The sequence below is a fragment of the Hermetia illucens genome, chromosome 2 (assembly GCF_905115235.1).
Source record: "Hermetia illucens chromosome 2, iHerIll2.2.curated.20191125, whole genome shotgun sequence".
Classification (NCBI taxonomy): Eukaryota; Metazoa; Arthropoda; class Insecta; order Diptera; family Stratiomyidae; genus Hermetia; species Hermetia illucens.
In genome coordinates, this window is record NC_051850.1 from 120,184,608 (window position 1) to 120,202,963 (window position 18,356).

The following is an 18,356-nucleotide window of genomic DNA, read 5'->3' on the forward strand; positions in this document are numbered from 1 at the left end:
TTTTACCTCTCTTTGTTTTGCTTGATCTTCACTGTGCATTTTAAGTTCTGAAATTTCCAAAATATGAAATGTAACATTTATCAGTCATTTTGAAGGTTTTGTGTGAAGCAAAACCTTATTAGAATCGAGGCGGTGTCTGTCTGTTTGTCTGTCTATCTGTCACACCCGATTTATTCGGAAACGGCTAGACCGATTTTCATGAAAATTGGTGAGAGTATGTAATCTGCGGTTCCCTTTACATGAAATAAGTGGCGACATTTTGTGTTAAGTTTAAGGGGGGGCTCCCCATACATGTGAATGGAGGGTGCAAATTTTTTTTTCAGAGAATGTAGCCATGTGGGGTATCAAATGAAAGGTCTCAATTAGTACTTTTCGAAACTGGTTCAATATTTGATATTGGGTGAAACATAAGGGAGTGAGGGTTCAAAATATGACCTCCAAAAAGTGTAACAGATCTCGTTCTCAAAACCTATCCAACCGAAAGTTCTGAAAAAAATCACGGAGGTGCATCTCTACGAAATCTAGGCCTCAAAATATATTCGGTTCCTATATCTGCACAAATAAAATAAAGTTAATAATAGTAGATTTCCACATTTTAGAAATTTACAAAATTGGCATGTGTGTAATGAAGAACATAATGCACAATTTGGTCAAGTTTGAAGAAAATTCAACTATTATTAAAAAAGTTATAGCGGGTAAAACTTTACTATTTTTTGGGAATTTCGTGCACTGTACAACCTGCATGACGTCATCATCACATGTCAATTCATCAATACCAGAACGAAATGAGTTCTTATGAATGGGGTCGGAAAGAATGATTTTGTTTTAGTTTTTTAGTCATTTGTCTATGCATATCATTTGTCTATCATATCAACGAGACATGTGTGTATGTAAGTATATAGTATATGCGTGTTAATGAAGTTTGCGGGTAGTGCCTAATTCAGATAGATATAAGAAGTAAATCGGAAATATGGGTACGGTCAATTTATGTACGTGCATATATGTGTACAGTATTCGGAAATAGGTAGTTTGTTTAGGGTGAGCGTCATGTCTATGGCTGTAATATGTACGTATGCCTTGTAGTTTGGAAAAATATGAAGGAATATGTTTGATTTGTAGCTATATCCGGATAGAAAAATGTGCGTTGAAATTTCCTACACAAGATGAACACAAAACCTTTATACCCGAAGCGCGAGCTTCCGCTATTCCGACTTGTTTCAACTATGATTCCGATGATTTGACAATACATATACATCACATTGACCCCATACTCACAATGAATGAACAAAGCCCTTTCTTCTCTGAGGTTGAACTTCCTCATTATTGCAATACTTGTACACCAAGCAGAAGATCAAGCAATGCATAATAAGCATTCTAATTATTTTGTGAATTCAAGGGACTAGTAACGAGTATAATTTAAAAAAAAAAAAATATTTTCAGATATCCGTTCCTAAATTTTTATAGAGAAATTCGAAAAATTAAGAAAGTTACGGAAGTTTAACGCGTGCGCGTTTTAAACGTTCGAGAGACAGTTTGGTCAATTTCGACGGCTGCACGTGTCTCCTCTTTAAAATACCGTTATTCTATATTTATACACCATCGGCAAAAGGTTACCAATCTCTCACATCTTTAGTTTGTATTTATGTTTGCCGTAAGAGAAGAGAAACTGTATCGGATCCATCTCCGTCTCCACCTCCAAAAACCCAAGATTTGACCGACAAAGTTATCAAAAAATATCTATAAATTACGGATTAGCTATCCCAAGGCACCCAGACTCTGTTGCTGATATACATTTTACCATATGATTTCCACCGATGAAAATCCGCAACATCAAAATTGCGATTTTGAGTGGTATGATTTTTTAAAAGAAAAACAATTCGGGGAACCGGAAACTTGACGCTTCAGATATAAAAGGTTCTGTGTTTCCCTATGTGAGGAACAGAACGTAGCTCTCCATTGGCTGATAGCATTGACTCGAGATATTTAAATCACTCAGTTCTGGGCAGGTTACTGCCATTGCCAGAACTCAGCGATTTAAATATCTCCAATCAATGCTATCAGCCAATGAAGAACTGCGTAATGAAATTGCTTTACGTATTGTTCACGTAGTGTTCTTTGTGATCGACGTATCAACGGACGTCCCAAATCTAAAATTTACTGCAATGTCGTCCGTCTGCCGCTCTTTATAGTTCTGAGTGTTGGCCGACTATAAAAGACAATGAACGGCGTCGTGCGGACGAAGATGTTGCATTGCCCTGGAGGCATGACACGTCTGAAATGAGAAGTCCCGAATGAAATGAGTTTGCACTGATCGTGGAAAAACTGCGAGAGAGGCGTCTTCTTTGGTGTGGTCACGTAATTCATGCGAACGAGAATTCACTTACCAATATTGGTGTGAACATCGAAGTCAATGGTAAGCAACGAAAAAGCCGGCCGAAATAACGGTGGCTTGATACGCCACGGGGGGATACTGGGATTTAAAGGGCTCACGATTACATCCTGATCGGGCATTTAATAAAACAAAATGACGAAACCGATCACGACGAGCCGACCCCGCTTGTGAACAGGACACAGGCTGAAGAAAAAGAAAAAGATTTGAGAAGCGACGAGTGCACGACAGCCACGTGTCACATAGTTAAAAATTTCATTGCCAACTATTTTTTAGAAAGCGATTTAAATAAATCATTTGATCGAAACCCCTGCATTGATAATAGTCATCCTCATACGCTCCACATTATGAGTTTAATATTATTAGCAAATGCCAAGAATTTAACCTACATCAAATATATAAAAAGGCTGGAGAGAATTAGATTCTTCTTGAATGGAATTTTAATATTTCACGCGAATATCAATTATTCCCGTTCATTATGACGTCAGCATCTTATTTGCATGACTTCGGAAGTAGTTAATTCGCGCGAAATTGCTAAGTTTGAACTGCTATTACTTTGGCGTTAATTGCCAGATTTCTATGAAATTTAGCACGAAATATTGTCTCCTATGCTAGTACAAAATTCGGAATTCCTAGGATGAATTTAAGGGGGCTTTTCAGTAAATTTCTAAAAGTTAGTAATATACTATTAGTAAGTTTATTTGAGCAGATATCGGAATGGGCCATATTTTGAGGGCTGGATTTCATTTAAGCGCACCATCCTGATTTTTTTCGGTTTTTTTTTCCGAAAATGAGTCCTGTCTCACTTTAAGTGCGTACATTTTGACTCCTTACTCACGCGCTTTGTAATTGACGCCAAAACTAATCCCAGTTTCGGAAAGTACACATCGAGACGTTTCATTTGATACCCTACACGAGTATATCCGGTGAAAAATTTTTTGAATTCCCCCTTTGCATGTATGAGGAGCCCCCCTTTAAACTCCACCTAAATTTATACCACTCGCTGTATGCGTGGGATTTCATAGTTTCCATCTGTCCACCAAATTTGGTTTGGATCGGTTTAGCCATTTTGGAGAAAAGTGCGTGTGACAGACAGACGGACAGATTGACAGGCAAACAGGTTTTGTTTTACACAAAACCTTAAGAAAGATGACATTTCGTGCAAACATAAGCCAGTCCTAACTGCAGAGGAATCGACAAATGATTAACTCCCCAAACGATTTTTGGGAAAAAATACTCATCATAGTAACGAGTGTTATAGTAAAACCCTTTGGGCGATAATTTCCAAACATTCGTTTGTAGGGAGGGATCTTACTGAACTGGCAACTTATATATCATCGGTCATTTTCAACGAAGGACGACCTCTCCTAAAGATGTTAGAGGAAATTAGCTGCATAATTGAACGAGGTGCTTACCATTATGCACAATCACAAGAATAAGAATACTGCTGCACACCGAGTAATGTTGTGTTCTTAAACGACTTCACAGACAGAATAAGGACGCCTGAGAGAACCAACAAGTTTGTGAACTTGAAAAGTAAAAGAAGCAACCGCACCAGGCGCGAAAGTTTTACCAACAAGTCAACAGGATGAAGCCTTACACATCTCGATGCCCATCCTGCCGAGACAAAGAGGGAAATCTGATTTCCGACAGGCATATTGAAGCGATTGGTTACTATCAAGACTACTTTGAGTATGTCCAAGGGACTGCGCTATACCAAGCTGGGGTTCAAGAGGAACTTTGCTACGAAATTCTCAATCAAGGCAGACTGAAATCCGACGTGATGTAAAAAGATATGGTAGCGTATTTTCCCCCAACGAGTTAAAAATTGGAGGATTCAAATGAGAGTTTTCTTGGATACACGCAAAATATCTGAATCTTACAGTCTACCAGGGTATGCCAAATTCATTCAATCGGAGAGACTGGCTATACAGGAGGCTTGCCTGGGGATGACGAATGATGAGTCAAACCGCTACCAAAGCGATAAAGTCAGTAGTGACATCAGTCATCACACAGTCAGTGCAGAACAAATTGAATAGTCTGGACGGTACACTTAACATCTCTCCCTTCTCTAATACACCAATAAGGAAGGGACGACTGTGGCGAAAAATGGGTCAAAAGGGGTTCCGATTTCTGTTGGGCTTGGCAGGCACACTCTGTGTCACCATAGCTGCAGTGAGAAGCGGAATCTGTTCATAATTCTTGTCAGTTGCTAAGTGCACACGTGTTAAATTGTAGAAGACTTGACCCTCCTATGACAAAATCCGGACACGAGAGGGTGAGACAAGGTAGTCAGTGTTGTCTTTTTAATACTTTTAGTATACTAGATTTTGTACCTTTTGAAGTTAATTAGAATCTCCAGTATTTTTTCCCATTTCAGTACTTTTTTAGTTAAGTAGGAATTTTTTAACAGAAATCGGAACGAAGTTAATATTTAGCAATATCACGTTTTGTGAATGACAAAATTATCCAAAAGTTGAACTGGTAACGTTACGATGCCGGTCGTGCATTTCGTGAAATAGTGTAAAATTTTGGTAAAAACGCAAAAGCAAAGTCGTAGTTTCGGGGAGTGTAGTCCACTACGTCATAAAAGGTATAAAATAACTCACTAAATTAGGCATAAAGTGGAACGACCCAGTGCGGAAGGCAATTTAAAAACAACGGGATGAAATTCCCAACCCACAGGAAAGTCCGTTCAAATGCGCTACGACATTGGAGCAAGATGTCCCGATAGCTATGGACGGACAGTTCCAGTTTTGAATAGAATGTTGTACATTAGGAAGTTTGATGGTCGCCCGACCATCAGAAACTCGTTCATCTCTGAAAGTAACCAGAAAAGTAGCCCGCGTTTGTGAAAGAGGCTGATACAAAAATCTTAGACTATTGGTTCGCTGGTCCGGCAAAAGTAAATACAACCCATTTGGGTTTAATAGAAAACACTATTTCTATAGGTAAGGTAGGACTAGTGTAAATAGATTGGGATTTATTAACTAGGCAATGAAAAGAAAGTATACTTTAATGTGTTGGACTATAATTTGTTGCAAAACGCTACTTTAGTCATAGAACAACTGTCCTTCAATAGGGCGGGGACCCCTGCTCTCAACACGAGAATGGTTATGCATATATAATGGTTATACGCATATAATGCATCACGCGACTCTACATGCCTCCCCAATCGGTAGACCTTAACATGTTGAACATCTTTAGCATCTGGTGGAACCCCAAGTCTACAAAAGGCATTTCTTCTTAAAATTTTCGAATTTCCTAAAAGCAACGTCAGCACCAAAGGACAGAGAAGAGACAATATCAAATCGCGCTGGTCAAATAAAAACAATAAAGACTACAACTTTGAGACCGTTGATAATTTCTCCTATCTGGGGTCGAAAATCATAATCCATAACTGCAACGACGATGAAATTCGCGCACGGTTGTTGACAGCCAACAGACCCTATTTCATAGGGTCAAAGCCCTTATTGTACAAGACAATGATCTTGCTGTTCTTCATGTATTTCTCAAGAATGTATTCTTCAATGAAAAATTGCGAACTCTTAGCTGCGTTCGAGAGAAGAATCCTTCGAAGAATTTTTGGCCATCGTGGGAAAGTCTATAAGGGCAATATGTATTGAAGAATAAGAAGGCGTGACAAAATCTGCCTGAAAAGGATGATGTAGGCCCGGACGTCAGACAGCTTTTAGGGATATCGAATTGGTAGACTTCGGCGCAAAGTCGGAATGTCTGGAGTTCTTTAATAAGGTAGATTTAGACCAGATACTGGTTGTTGCGCCGTTGATGATGATTGAAGGAACTTGGGAATGAAACTTCTTCTTCTCTGATGTTATTCATTTCCAATTCGATGCGGTTTACTGTCTGTCTGTCCGTCACACGCATTTTTCTCGGAGACGGTTATAGCGATTGACATTAAATTTGGTACAAAGATGGGAACTGTGAACGCTCACGCATACAGTTATATCCTTTTCCGACGAATTTAAGGGGGGTCCCCATACATGCAAAAGGTGAGTGTAAACTTTTTTTCATTAAATATGGTCATGTGGGGTATCAAATTAAAGATCTCGGTTAGTGCTTTTCGAAGCCCGTCTTAGTTTCGACAATTGTTGAAAAGATGGGGAGTGCGGGGGGTTGAGTGTGATCATTCCTTTAAGGGGCCATTATCAAAAACTACCAAACCGAAAAATCTGAAAAAAAACAGGAGGCTGCCACTATATGGTGCCTGGGCCCCGAAATACCTTCCATACTGATATCTGTACAAATAAAGCTAATAATAGTATATTACAATAATTTTTAGTAATTGGCTTCAAAACCGCCCTTAAGTTCATGCTAGCACCACGAAATATAGGGTATAACATAGAACATGATATTACCAAGTTTGGTGGAAATCGCACTATTACTAACAAAGTTATAATACGTCAAAGTTGTCGCTTCTTCGCAAATTCAAGACTATGAATGTCAATATCATCCGAAAGTGGATATTCTCACATAATATATGCATATGTTACGTGCTACGTACTAAGAAATACACAAAACCTTTCGTACCGGAAGCGTCCAGCTTCCGCTTTCCCGACTTGCTTTTGTTGTGCCAATGCTTTTGTTGCATTTGGCTGTGTTCATTTTTCCTGCTTTCATTGTGTGATCGGTATTACGTAGGAACAAATGGTTTGGTGTTTTCGTTGTATCGTCTGATACGTGTCTAGATGTGCTTTCTTCAACCACCTCCCTCTCAGAACTATTTTTCCCAGTGTACGAACTGTACTGGTACTCACATTACCCAATATACATGGGCATGACACAACAGTCTTATTTTTTGCTTGTATCTATAAAAGTACCATTTAGTCCGTTTTTGCCACATTTGTTGGTACCATTATCCTGCCGCTTCCGGTAGCACTGGTGAAAATACTTACAGGATCACAGTTGTCAACAGGGAAGTTGCGATGAGGAAGACGAGACTGTCATGCGGTTCTTTTGCGGTTGTTCAGCTCCTGCTGAAGCTAGGCAAAGGGTACTAGGGAAACCGTTCTTGGCGATCTTAAAGTATAGGACAAGAGAGTTATCATGTTTCGTGCACTTCACGGGCTGTTTCTAAGATTCCCTCTTCCGTATAATGGTCATGATGGTTTTAAGAATTGTGCCAACAAACCGATACACGACATGCGTGGTTGTCCCTACCTCACAGTTTCTGATATGAAAAAACTATAGAAGAACTAAAACACGAAATTTTTAGCTTCCGATCTCTTTATTATAAGTAATTTGGAAATAATGTGACAATATCAGAATGTTTATTGAAATTATTTGATTTGTTTCGTTTGGATAAACATAATTTTTGCCATTTGTAAAATAATTGGATTAAAATATTTACAGCTCACAGAGGTTAAAGTTTCGAAATTGTCCCGATATACTTCAATAAGAATTGGTTGATCATTCCACTCACTTTATGGGGTTCATTCAAATGCACATGATGCGTACCGACTACCTCCTGGAATTCAAACAGTGGATTCTCCTTCATTACTGCCAGGTGCTCACGAAATGCTGCTGGATCAGAAACTTTCGTATCTGTTGCTTTGATGAATAGAAGAGGACATTTAATATCCGCGAGCAAACTACTATATATCTCCTTTGGCCATACGCCCAAATCGAAGGCCTTTAGGCGACTGTCTCGAGTGAAGTAATACTTATCTGGATATTTGGTAGATTTTTGTATATTCCTGTTCACAATATAGCAGCATTTATCACGATTAATTGAATTCCCACCTCCAATGAATAACTTCTCAATGCACTCATCGTACGAGTAACTAGGAGGTTCACTATTATTGCGATTTCTTTCATCAGCAGTGAGGAAGGTAGTGATATTACGTCGTGACTCCGATGTAAAGTTCAGTTGTAGACGATTTATGGGCTGATATGTGTCCAAACCGATCACAAGATCAACCTTGTCTGGGAATATTGCTGCCAATTGGATAGCTAGGATGGAGCCCAACGAGTGTCCAAGAAGTGAAATTTGTTCCCAATCATACTTTTCCATGATCATGATTACCATATAAAGATAACTCGAGAGGTGATACACCTGTCCGTCGGGCAAACGTGAAGAAATTCCGTGACCTGGTAGATCAATAGCTAGAATGCCGATATGCGGAGGGAGTAATGGGATGAGTGTATCAAACGTTCCAGCGTTGTCCTGCCAACCATGTAAAGCGAGTATGGGACGCCTATTTTGCGGTCCCCACCATTTGCCCGAAATGTGACCCCATGGCATTTCAATCTGAACTTCGGTGCACTGGTGAAAGGATTTTTTTTAAATTTTATTTGTGAGAGCACAAAATATGCACTCTTACCTCTCTTCGTTCCGATTGACGTTTGCTTCCCATGATCGTTTAGAATATCTGAAAATTATTCAAGGTTGACCCATTAGAGCATTCATAGCAAAGTTTCCGTTAAAAGATTGGAAAAAGATGGTAGCGCTTAGTGTCACATAGGGGTGAAGGGATATTTTAAGATTACCATAACCAATTGGAAACATTGAATTACTCTATCAATCCTTCCCTCTTTAAATTGATACAATTCAGAGTCCTTCATCGGTAATGGTATCAATCAGTTCATCATAACCCTCTAATAATGTCTCATATTTTTTTCTTGGTGAGACCACCGTTCTTTTAATATCCAGTTACCACACTTGAAGGATCAGACTTTTGGATGTTTTATTCAACCCTACCTGCTTACGCAATAGTCTCTCCGAAAATGTATAATTTTCGTCAAATCCTGGTGGTAAAACAGTCAAGATACTATAGAAGGATCCGATGATCCATTCAACTTTTATGGTGTTTAATATGAGTATTTTTGTATTTCGCTCCTGATCTGTTTGCTTAAGGCTCACTGAGAGAACAACCAAATATAATTTTTAGAATAACAATGTTTGCCCGGATAGTTGCATATTGTTTCTATATGATCAAGCAGAAATCACAGAAAGCAAACCAATCTAAAATCGTTCGCTAAAGATTTTAGGACATTCCTTCATGTTCCTTGCCTTTCCCTGTGCGGCTGGGTGTAATAATACATTCAAAGTATTTCCTGTTTGTCGTAAAATGCGACTAAAAGGAATAGAAATTAGAAATTTCGAAACTTTACTGCTGCGGAAACGTCAACAAGGCCTTGAATGGGGACTAACCTCACGGCCACGATCTTAGGCTATCGAAAACGGACTACGATTGGTTTCTGGAATTTGTGCACGCCCAACGATATCCAAGGTCCCAGAATGCTCGCTTTCTACAACTCGAGCTAAAATTTCTGTTATATAAGGTGAACATTCTGGGCCTAAGTGAAGTGAGATGGTGGAACTCTAGAGAGTACTCCTCTCCTTCTGATCTCTGATCTGGGAGTAAGTTTCTGAAAGGATCTTGACTACATGATTTCGGTTCTCGTTAAGGAACATAATAAATATACAGTGCTATGCACCAACTGAGTGGAGATGAATGTTTTCTATGAGCAATTACATGCAGTTCAGGAGAGGTTTACTAAAGGTGACATTGTGATCGAGGTGGGTGATTTGAAGGTCAAAGCAAACTCTGACAACACTTTGCTGGGACATGTGATATGGAAACACGGTCTTGGTGACCATGACGATAATGATGGGAGGAGGTTTGTCGATTTTTGCCGCAACCATCGTTTCGATATAGGCACATAAAGCCAGTTAGGTTTAGATATACTAATACTGTATGGGCAATCAGAGTGCATAACAAGAGAGGCCCTGACATTGGCCTTAAAATGGATTATCATCTAATGGTCGCTTTTGCGTCCCCTGCTTCTCGCAGGGTTGGACAACCACGACTTCTCAAGTTCAATTTCAGACGTTTATTTGTTCTAGCTGTCGCTCGACAGTGGGAGAGCTATGCGCAGATTGGACGGCAGATAACCTGAACCGCCCGTCTAAGAATATTGATGAACATGCAATAAAAAATTTCTTTTCTTGGGAAGTTGAGCGTAGTATGCGACGTGACAAAAGGGAATTTTTTATTATGCTGGTCATATCACCTAGGAACTTGCATGTGGTAGCAAATCTTTCGATGGTCCTGTGAGGGGCGCTAATGGTCAATACCTAGTCTATGATAATGAGCCGCTAAATTGGTGTAAAGAACACTTCACCACGGTTTTTAACCGTTTCACATTCGGTGAAATTCTGCGTCTTATGGAAGAAATGGCAGCCGAAGCATGTGCTGCTTCTCCAGTTTCTGCAAATCTGCTACTTCCACTTATATCGAAATCTTGGGAATCTGGGATCTTTCCTAGAGAGTGGAACAAGGCATCATCGTTAATAATAATAATAATATGGTGTTAATTATAATAATACGCAGCGTGTCTCAGGGGGTAAGTTAGGAAAGTGTAGAAACTTTGCAGTCTTGCAGATTACCCACTAAGGAAACTATTACCAAACCTGTCAGTTAGATATAAAATGCAAATCTAAAAATGAGGAGGGAGACGAATTTTGGGTCCGGCATGGATATTCGGCGCGATTCGTCTGTCATGGTGACTGTGTCGGGCTCCCGTAATGGACAGCACGGCGTTGAAATTGCTAATCATGGAGCGGTTTGACGTCTAGGCGCCACGATGGTGGGGAGCATGGCATCCCCTGCTCCAGCACAATTTGTGGCGCAGCAGGTTCGGATAAAATGAACTTCTTCATCGTCTGGCTGAAGTTTCCGCTAAAGTTTGGGACGAATTCCAAAGAGCGTGTATAAATTTTTGGAAACGGATCCTTTGCATAGACCAGCTATTCTCAGGCCCTTTCCATCTGCAGCAACTTCGAGATTTCTATCTCAAATTGATAATGAGATTGCATCGTGACTGTGTGCTGATATGTCGCTGCTGCAACTATAATCTTTTGCGTATTGTAGTGCTTTCGCGTGATTGGTTTGAGTTACCGAAGAGATCCACCATGGAAAATTCGTCTTTAACGTCGGCGGAACTAACTAAGGCAGGACTTTGCTAGACTGACTCAAATCAGCTCGGGCATTGCCAGCAGACGGGTGAAGAATAAAGTACAGAGGGTTAACCAGAGTTATGCCGTCCGCAGTGAGACACCCGTGGTTGAAATTCTGGACATACTAAGATAGAAACTTTCTATCTTTTGCAGTCGGTTACGACCATATGGCCAAAATCGCTCCAATCGTGTCCAGAATGCAACGTACGCGAGGAACCAGTGGAACTTTTCAGATCGTTCAACTAATCCCAACAGAGCGTCCAGACAGTGCAGTTTTCAGTAATGGAAGCAGAAGAATAATGGAGTGGACTTTGGGGATGACCCGTTCAGCATGCTGAATGGATTACCACCAAAAGCACCCGCCATGCTACTATGCCAAAGAAATCTATTTAGTTGCTATATCAATTATGCGAAGGCTTTTGACAGCGTCCCGCACACCTGACTAATTGATGTTCTACATCTAAATCGCATTGATCGGAAACTAAAAAAGGTTTTTGTGACACTCATGGAAGGGTGGCATTACCACCACATCAGTGTATTCATTTGAGGGTACCAACACCCCTTTGAGCTTACCCGTATACGGAGGGGCTGTTTCCAGGAGATTCATTGAGTCTCCTTTGGTTTTGCATCGCACTGAACTGCTTTTCATGGTTACCGAAAAGCATGGTTTCGCAATAAAGTATGGCCTACGTGCTGAGTGCGAGCTTCATGTATTTAGATGATATTAAGCTGGTGCTGTTCTGTAAGGAATCCATGTTCGAGTTGGTGATCTGAAGCATGCTCTAGTAACCGAATTCTTGGGCCAATTAAAGCCGGTGCTGAAATTGTGTCTTTCGGGGAATAATAAGATAAGCACATTGAATGTATTCTTTATTCCTTCATTGGGTTATGCAATCGGAATATTTCATGGACGAAAACTGGAGCGGATGAACCCGCCTCGTGTAATCGCAGGTTGGGGCTTGGTTGACATGGCGGTAAAACATCTCGCCAAGTCGATTCGCGACGCGCGCAAAGAATAGGCGAGTCCCTTGCATGCGGCTGTTTGTAAGGCAGATTGCGGGCTGACTCTACCTGACTTCAAGGATCGATCTTTCAATCTTCTGAGTGGGATGACGTCAAACTAAGAGCGGATTTTAGGATTGCAGTACCCTATAGGAGGCAATGTGTTCAACATGGTGCTTGCTCGTGATTATTATCCTGTTTGGCTCAGGTACTTATTCACAGCTGCGTCGATTGGTATCCGACGTCAAGTCACAATATAAATCTACTGCCACCAATGAAATTTAAACCGCAATCTTCTGCAGAACAGCCTAGCGTTGTAAACGCTGAGTCACCCAAACATCGTTAAGATTCCGAAGAGTGAGTGCTCCTCTCGTGCATTGGCCAGGGTTGTATCTTGTCGTCGATATTATTTCTTCTTGTTTTCGGTGATGTTCTTCATGCTGCCTTGTCCGGAGGATGTGGAGAAGTTCAATGTACTTTGTACTAGTGCAGCTCTGCCTGTTGTCTTGATGTTGACCTTCTATCCCATATTCTAGCGTCCTGGCATTGAAGCTTTCCCAACCAACAAAGGTACTGTTGGCTGATTAGCTTCTAGCTCCATAGTGAAATGAACTAGCAACCCGTGAGTAGTTGCACTCCGGTGCATGTTATTGATGCAGAACATGTTACCCGCGTGCTAGCCCTCTCCAGTTCCACTCTGAAGTCTGCACCCCGGCCCCAGCCAGCATTGTGTGTAACGCTCTCACCAGACGAATCACGATTTCTACAGTGAACACAAACCTCCTTTTCGTTTTGTGGCCTACCTGGCCTTATCTGCGACATGCTAAAACTCGTATCAGATTCCTAACAGGTTGTAGACGTGTGCCCATAGTCTAGGCACCTGTTACACTTGCATTAGTACCCTGCACACTACCCAAACAATTCTAGTTTTCCTCGTTGTTAAGGAGTTAGGAGTTTCCTTGTGTATTGCTTAGAAGCAGTTACCACGGTGACTTTTTGGGAGAATTCAAAGAGATGATACCTATCCGGGCATTCGTTACCTCTGAACTGAACTGAACGCTTGATGTCCTCCTCTACTTCTACCTTTTCTGCCAGACAGCCAAGATCTCGTATGTAAGGTATAGATTAGAGACTAGAGTCTTCTCCCCCAGTAGCTGTTTGATTGCTCCGCACAGCGTACTCATGTTCATTGTCTTCGGACCTATTCCTAACTCAGCGTGTGCTCCGCCGCCTTTCGTTTTCTGGATGGAAGACACCTCTACTTCGTTGTCTTTGAGATTGATCTTATAGCGCATTTTGTTGAGAACTTTCGTAAATTCCTTGCCTTTCGTAGGCAGAGTTGACGGTCTAGCTCTTCGCTTCTTTGTATTTGGTGTGCTGTCTCCTTCCATCCTTCTTTTCTTAGCACTAGAGGCAACTTGGATGAAGTCTTCTTTAGACGTATCTTCCTGTCTTCGGTTTTTTTCCAGATCCCTTTGTAACCGACTATCTGCGATTTGTTCGGCGTTTATGGTGTCTTCAGCAGGAAGCCTGTTTCATGCGCTTTCCGTTGCTGACCGTGTTTACTTGTAGAAGGAGATGTGGTTCAGGACTTCTTCCAGTTTCATCAGCCCGTTTTTCACGCCTTTACCAACGTTTTTCTGGAGGTAGATTGTAGACCGCACGTGTTTCAAAATTGTCGCGCATTTTCTGATAACCCTTTTCTCTTCGATTCTAGCAAGGATACTTGCTCAGTTTTAACACCTTGTTTTCTCCGGAGCAGCAGCACTTCGAGATTATGCAGTTGTTTTCCACGTCCATGAGTCCTCAATAATTTGCGACACTTCCTCTTTGTCTGGCTGTGCTCCTGATGCACGCTAGAATTACTACTTTGACAGAGCTAGGCTCACATCACCCCATTGACGTCTGTGGATGGCCCTGAGGATTCCCAGTGTGTTCCGATCTGTATAGGTTGCACGCAGTTCGCTCTTTCTCAGCTTTTTTAAGGCTTCTATCTGGAACGCAGGTATGCTGTTAGCTACTGGGACAAAACTAGTTACTCGGTAGCCTCCGGGACGTAGGCGACCTCTGGGGGAACTTTGCCGCCAGTAGAAGCCAAGAAGATTAGGCATGCTCCAGAGTAATTTAACTAAGCTTTAGGTCTTTAAACATAAATGTAGTCTCATATGTATGTGATAAAAAACCGTCACTAGTTAAGAAGTGTTATCAGCTTATTTCGCCGGTGGTTCGTTTACTTGCGCCCTATTTCTCGGGATATTGCAGCAGCGCCCATGTTCTCATTCCGCTTTACGGAGTTGTTGTGTTCTCATTTATGGGTGGCTGCATCGTGTAGGCACTAAGTGTAGGCTTTCCACTCAAGTGGAACGCATTTTTGGAAACGGATCCTTTGCATAGACCAGCTATTCTCAGGCCCGTGTAGGCACTAAGTGTAGGCTTTCCACTCAAGTGGAACGCATATCTTTTATAGACTTTTTCATGCTGCCCCATGGAATCTGGGGAGGTCTTCAAAATCCGCGACTTAATTCGAAGTCTGTGCCATTTTACAAAATGGAGAGTACAAGTCCTTAATTTTCATAGTAATGTTTTGGAAATTCTTAGTGTAGTAGTGAACTACTCCCGGCTACTTACCACGACAAGGGCCGACATAGGGCCTGGCGTGCGTAGTCTACGTCCTCCTGACTGTATTGAGGAGCAGAATATAATTTGCTAAATCGAGGAGGAATTGAAGGCACTCTGTCTAATAGGGGACCATGTCGCCATATTCACCATCTCCAATAATACATACTGATGAAGTTATAATAAAGAAGGTCAGACTATCATGCACTCTCTGTTCGGTAGCCCAGTTCTGTGCCGTATCTGTGCCTGTGTTTCGTCGAGTGACTACATTTACCTATCTGACTACCTCATAGTTTTATATATAAAAAAAAAACTATAAAAACTGAAACACCATACTTCCAGCTTCCTTCCTTTATTACAAAATATATATATTTTGAAATCTATAACGTGGCAATATCAGAACGGAAAATGTATGTAGAATAAAGGGATATTTAGTGCATTTTGAAATGAATGCTTACTGAAATTTTCTATTTGATTTTTTTGTTTGGATAAACATAATTAACCCCATTTGTAAAATAATTGGATTCAAATATTAATAGCTCACAGGAGTTAAAGTTTCGATATTGTCCCGATATACTTCAATAAGAATTGGTTGATCATTCCACTCACTTTATGGGGTTCATTCAAATGCACATGATGCGTACCGACTACCTGTTGGAATTCAAACAGTGGATTTTTCTTCATTACTGCCAGGTGCTCACGAAATACGGTTGAATCAGTGCTTTTCGATCCTGACGCCTTGATGAATAGCACGGGACACTTAATATCCGCGAGTAAACTACTATATACCTCCTTTGGCCATACACCGAAATCGAAGGCCTTTAAGCGGCTGTCTCGAGTGAAGTAGTACTTATCTGGGTATTTAGTAGATCTTTGTATATTCCTGTTCACAATATAGCAGCATTTATCACGATTAATTGAATTCCCACCTCCAATGAATAATTTCTCAATGCACTCATCGTACGAGTAACTAGGAGGCTCACTATTATTGCGATTTCTCTCATCAGCAGTAAGGAAGGCACTGATGTGACTTCGTGTCTCCGATGTAAATTTGACCTCTAGAAATGTTATAGGCTTATACGCATCCAAACCGATCACTAGATCAACTTTGTCTGGGAAAATTGCTGCCAGCTGGAAGGCTAGCATGGAACCCAACGAGTGTCCAAGAAGTGAAATTTGTTCCCAATCATACTTTTCCATGATCATGATTATAACATAAAGATAGCTTGAGAGGTGATATATTTGTCCGTCGGGTAAACGTGAAGAAAATCCGTGACCAGGTAGATCAATAGCTAGAATGCCGATATGCGGAGGGAGTAATGGGATGAGTGTATCAAACGTTCCAGCGTTGTCCTGCCAACCATGCAAAGCGAGTATTGGACGCCTATTTTGTGGTCCCCACCATTTGCCCGAAATGTGACCCCATGGCATTTCAATCTGAACTTCGGTGCACTGGTGAAAGGATTTTTTTTAATTTTATTTGTGAGAGCACAAAATATGCACTCTTACCTCTCTTCGTTCCGATTGACGTTTGCTTCCCATGATCGTTTAGATTATCTGAAAATTATTCAAGGTTGACCTATTAGAGTATTCATATCAAAGTTACCGTTAAAACATTGGATTTTAAGGGCACTGCAGGAAGCTTAAATGGGAATACAGATAAATTCCGCCAAACGAAGGAAGAAAATTTAATTTTCCAAATAGGAGACTTAGTTCCTTCCTTAATTTAATACAATTTGGAGAAGTGGATACCGGTTCCGAGATTACTAATACAACTGAAGTTATCACCAGAAAACTAGGATTCTTCTTGGTAAAACATCATATACGAACTCAATGCTCATGCAGAGGCGTGCAACTAACACACCGAAAGGTTGAGTTATCTTTGAAATTAATAAGAGTACCAAGTTTTAAGAGGCAATTAGATTCCATTCTGTTGTCACAGGCAATCTCCGCACAACCAACCCAGAAGCTGCATAGCACCACTATTAGTCAGATGTTCCGCAACTCAGCCATGGTGATCGTATTGAAGTATTTCCTGGGGCAGACATATATAATGAGCTACTGACTTTTTGGTTCAAATACGCCTGCCAAAAGTATTATTACTACTTCAGAGTAGAATATTTAGGTGGATAATTGCTGTTCGAATAACAATATCTAGCACACCGGATGTCATGTATACAATCCTCAATATTGACGGCATGCCGACTGCATAAATAAATGGAACGATTCTGGAAACAAGAAGAATCAGAAGACCACTCTACGATAACTCAGCAAGAAATAAGGTCAGAAAAGCAATTTGTGGAAACGGTGAAGTTTGAGTAATAGGCGTTTCAATGTGAAACTACTTTTCCAACAAGATCTTGCATGAATGGGTGTATCTAAGGACAACGCAGTGCACCATTTTCTCCAGCTTGAAAGAAAACTCACCAAAGACTCAAGTTTGGGTGATTCAGAAGCGAGTTTCACAATTTAGCTCATATGAAGAAAATCATTCTCGTCGCCATTACGATTTCTAATTGATTCTTTCTTTGTATAACTATTATAATTAAAACCAGATACTACTTCAGCCTATGTACCGGACTATCTATTCAACATGAATTATCCGCCACCTTCTTACGGTTTCCATTCTTAAGGTTTTGTTGAGAACTGTCTGTCTGTCTGTCCCTCCTTCTGCCTGCCACGCCCATTCCCTCAGAAACGGTTAACACTATTGATACGAAATTTGCTCGGAAGCAGATATCGCTCACTTGTTCGGCCCGTTATTTCTAATGATTCCAATACCACTATTACACCAGAATCTAAGGTGTATCGAAATCGGATGAGGTGAGAATTTGTGCAGCTTGTGCAGTGATTGAAACCGAATCTATGTGTACCAGATGAAGCATGCTTTTAACAGACAGATTCAGAAATCGTTCTGAACTAGTTGTTTGCAGAGAAATTATCGAAACCAAATATGTTGTTTGTCGCTTGAGATTTTACGATATTTCTGCTTCGCACACTATGGAGCACTTCATGAAAACCAATGCGATATCACAGTTTTCATGTATTACTTTCGTGGGCAGCTGTGATTTGGCATGTTGGTTGAGATATCCATCAACCGCATAGAAAGATATCTTTCTGACTGTTAAATAACACAGTTCAGCTTCGAGTCATGGAGATTCATCACTCCTGTGGGTATACGCGGATGCAGCGAGTAAGCGAAAATTAGGAATCATAAAATAAAGGCTGACTTTCAAGTTTGGTATAAGAATCCATTTTATCCCCACATCCAGAAGGCCAAAAGTGAATCTACTGCTGATATGGTAATATGGTCAAATTGTTTTAAACTGGAGGTGGAAAACATCAGCAGATATTTGCTGAGATATA

General features: G+C 40.7%; 1 protein-coding gene across 12 annotated transcripts in view; it reads right to left on the reverse strand.

Moving 5' to 3' along the window:
* Positions 1-18,356, reverse strand: part of LOC119647948 (probable serine hydrolase) — a 94,470-nt gene that overhangs the window by 11,450 nt on the left and 64,664 nt on the right. For 2 of the 12 annotated variants that reach the window (XM_038049324.1, XM_038049322.1), the window contains exons 2-3: positions 8,734-8,781; positions 7,631-8,675 (exon numbers count right to left, since the gene is read on the reverse strand). The exons of 5 other annotated variants lie outside the window; for them this stretch is intronic. In XM_038049324.1, coding sequence (XP_037905252.1) covers positions 7,773-8,675; positions 8,734-8,766 — 936 coding nt within the window. In that variant the 5' untranslated portion in view covers positions 8,767-8,781 and the 3' untranslated portion in view covers positions 7,631-7,772. Of the gene's footprint in view, positions 1-6; positions 48-7,630; positions 8,676-8,733; positions 8,782-15,332; positions 16,443-16,499; positions 16,548-18,356 lie in introns of those variants that run through there. 5 more of the 12 variants (XM_038049325.1, XM_038049328.1, XM_038049327.1 and 2 more) reach the window with 3 other exon arrangements.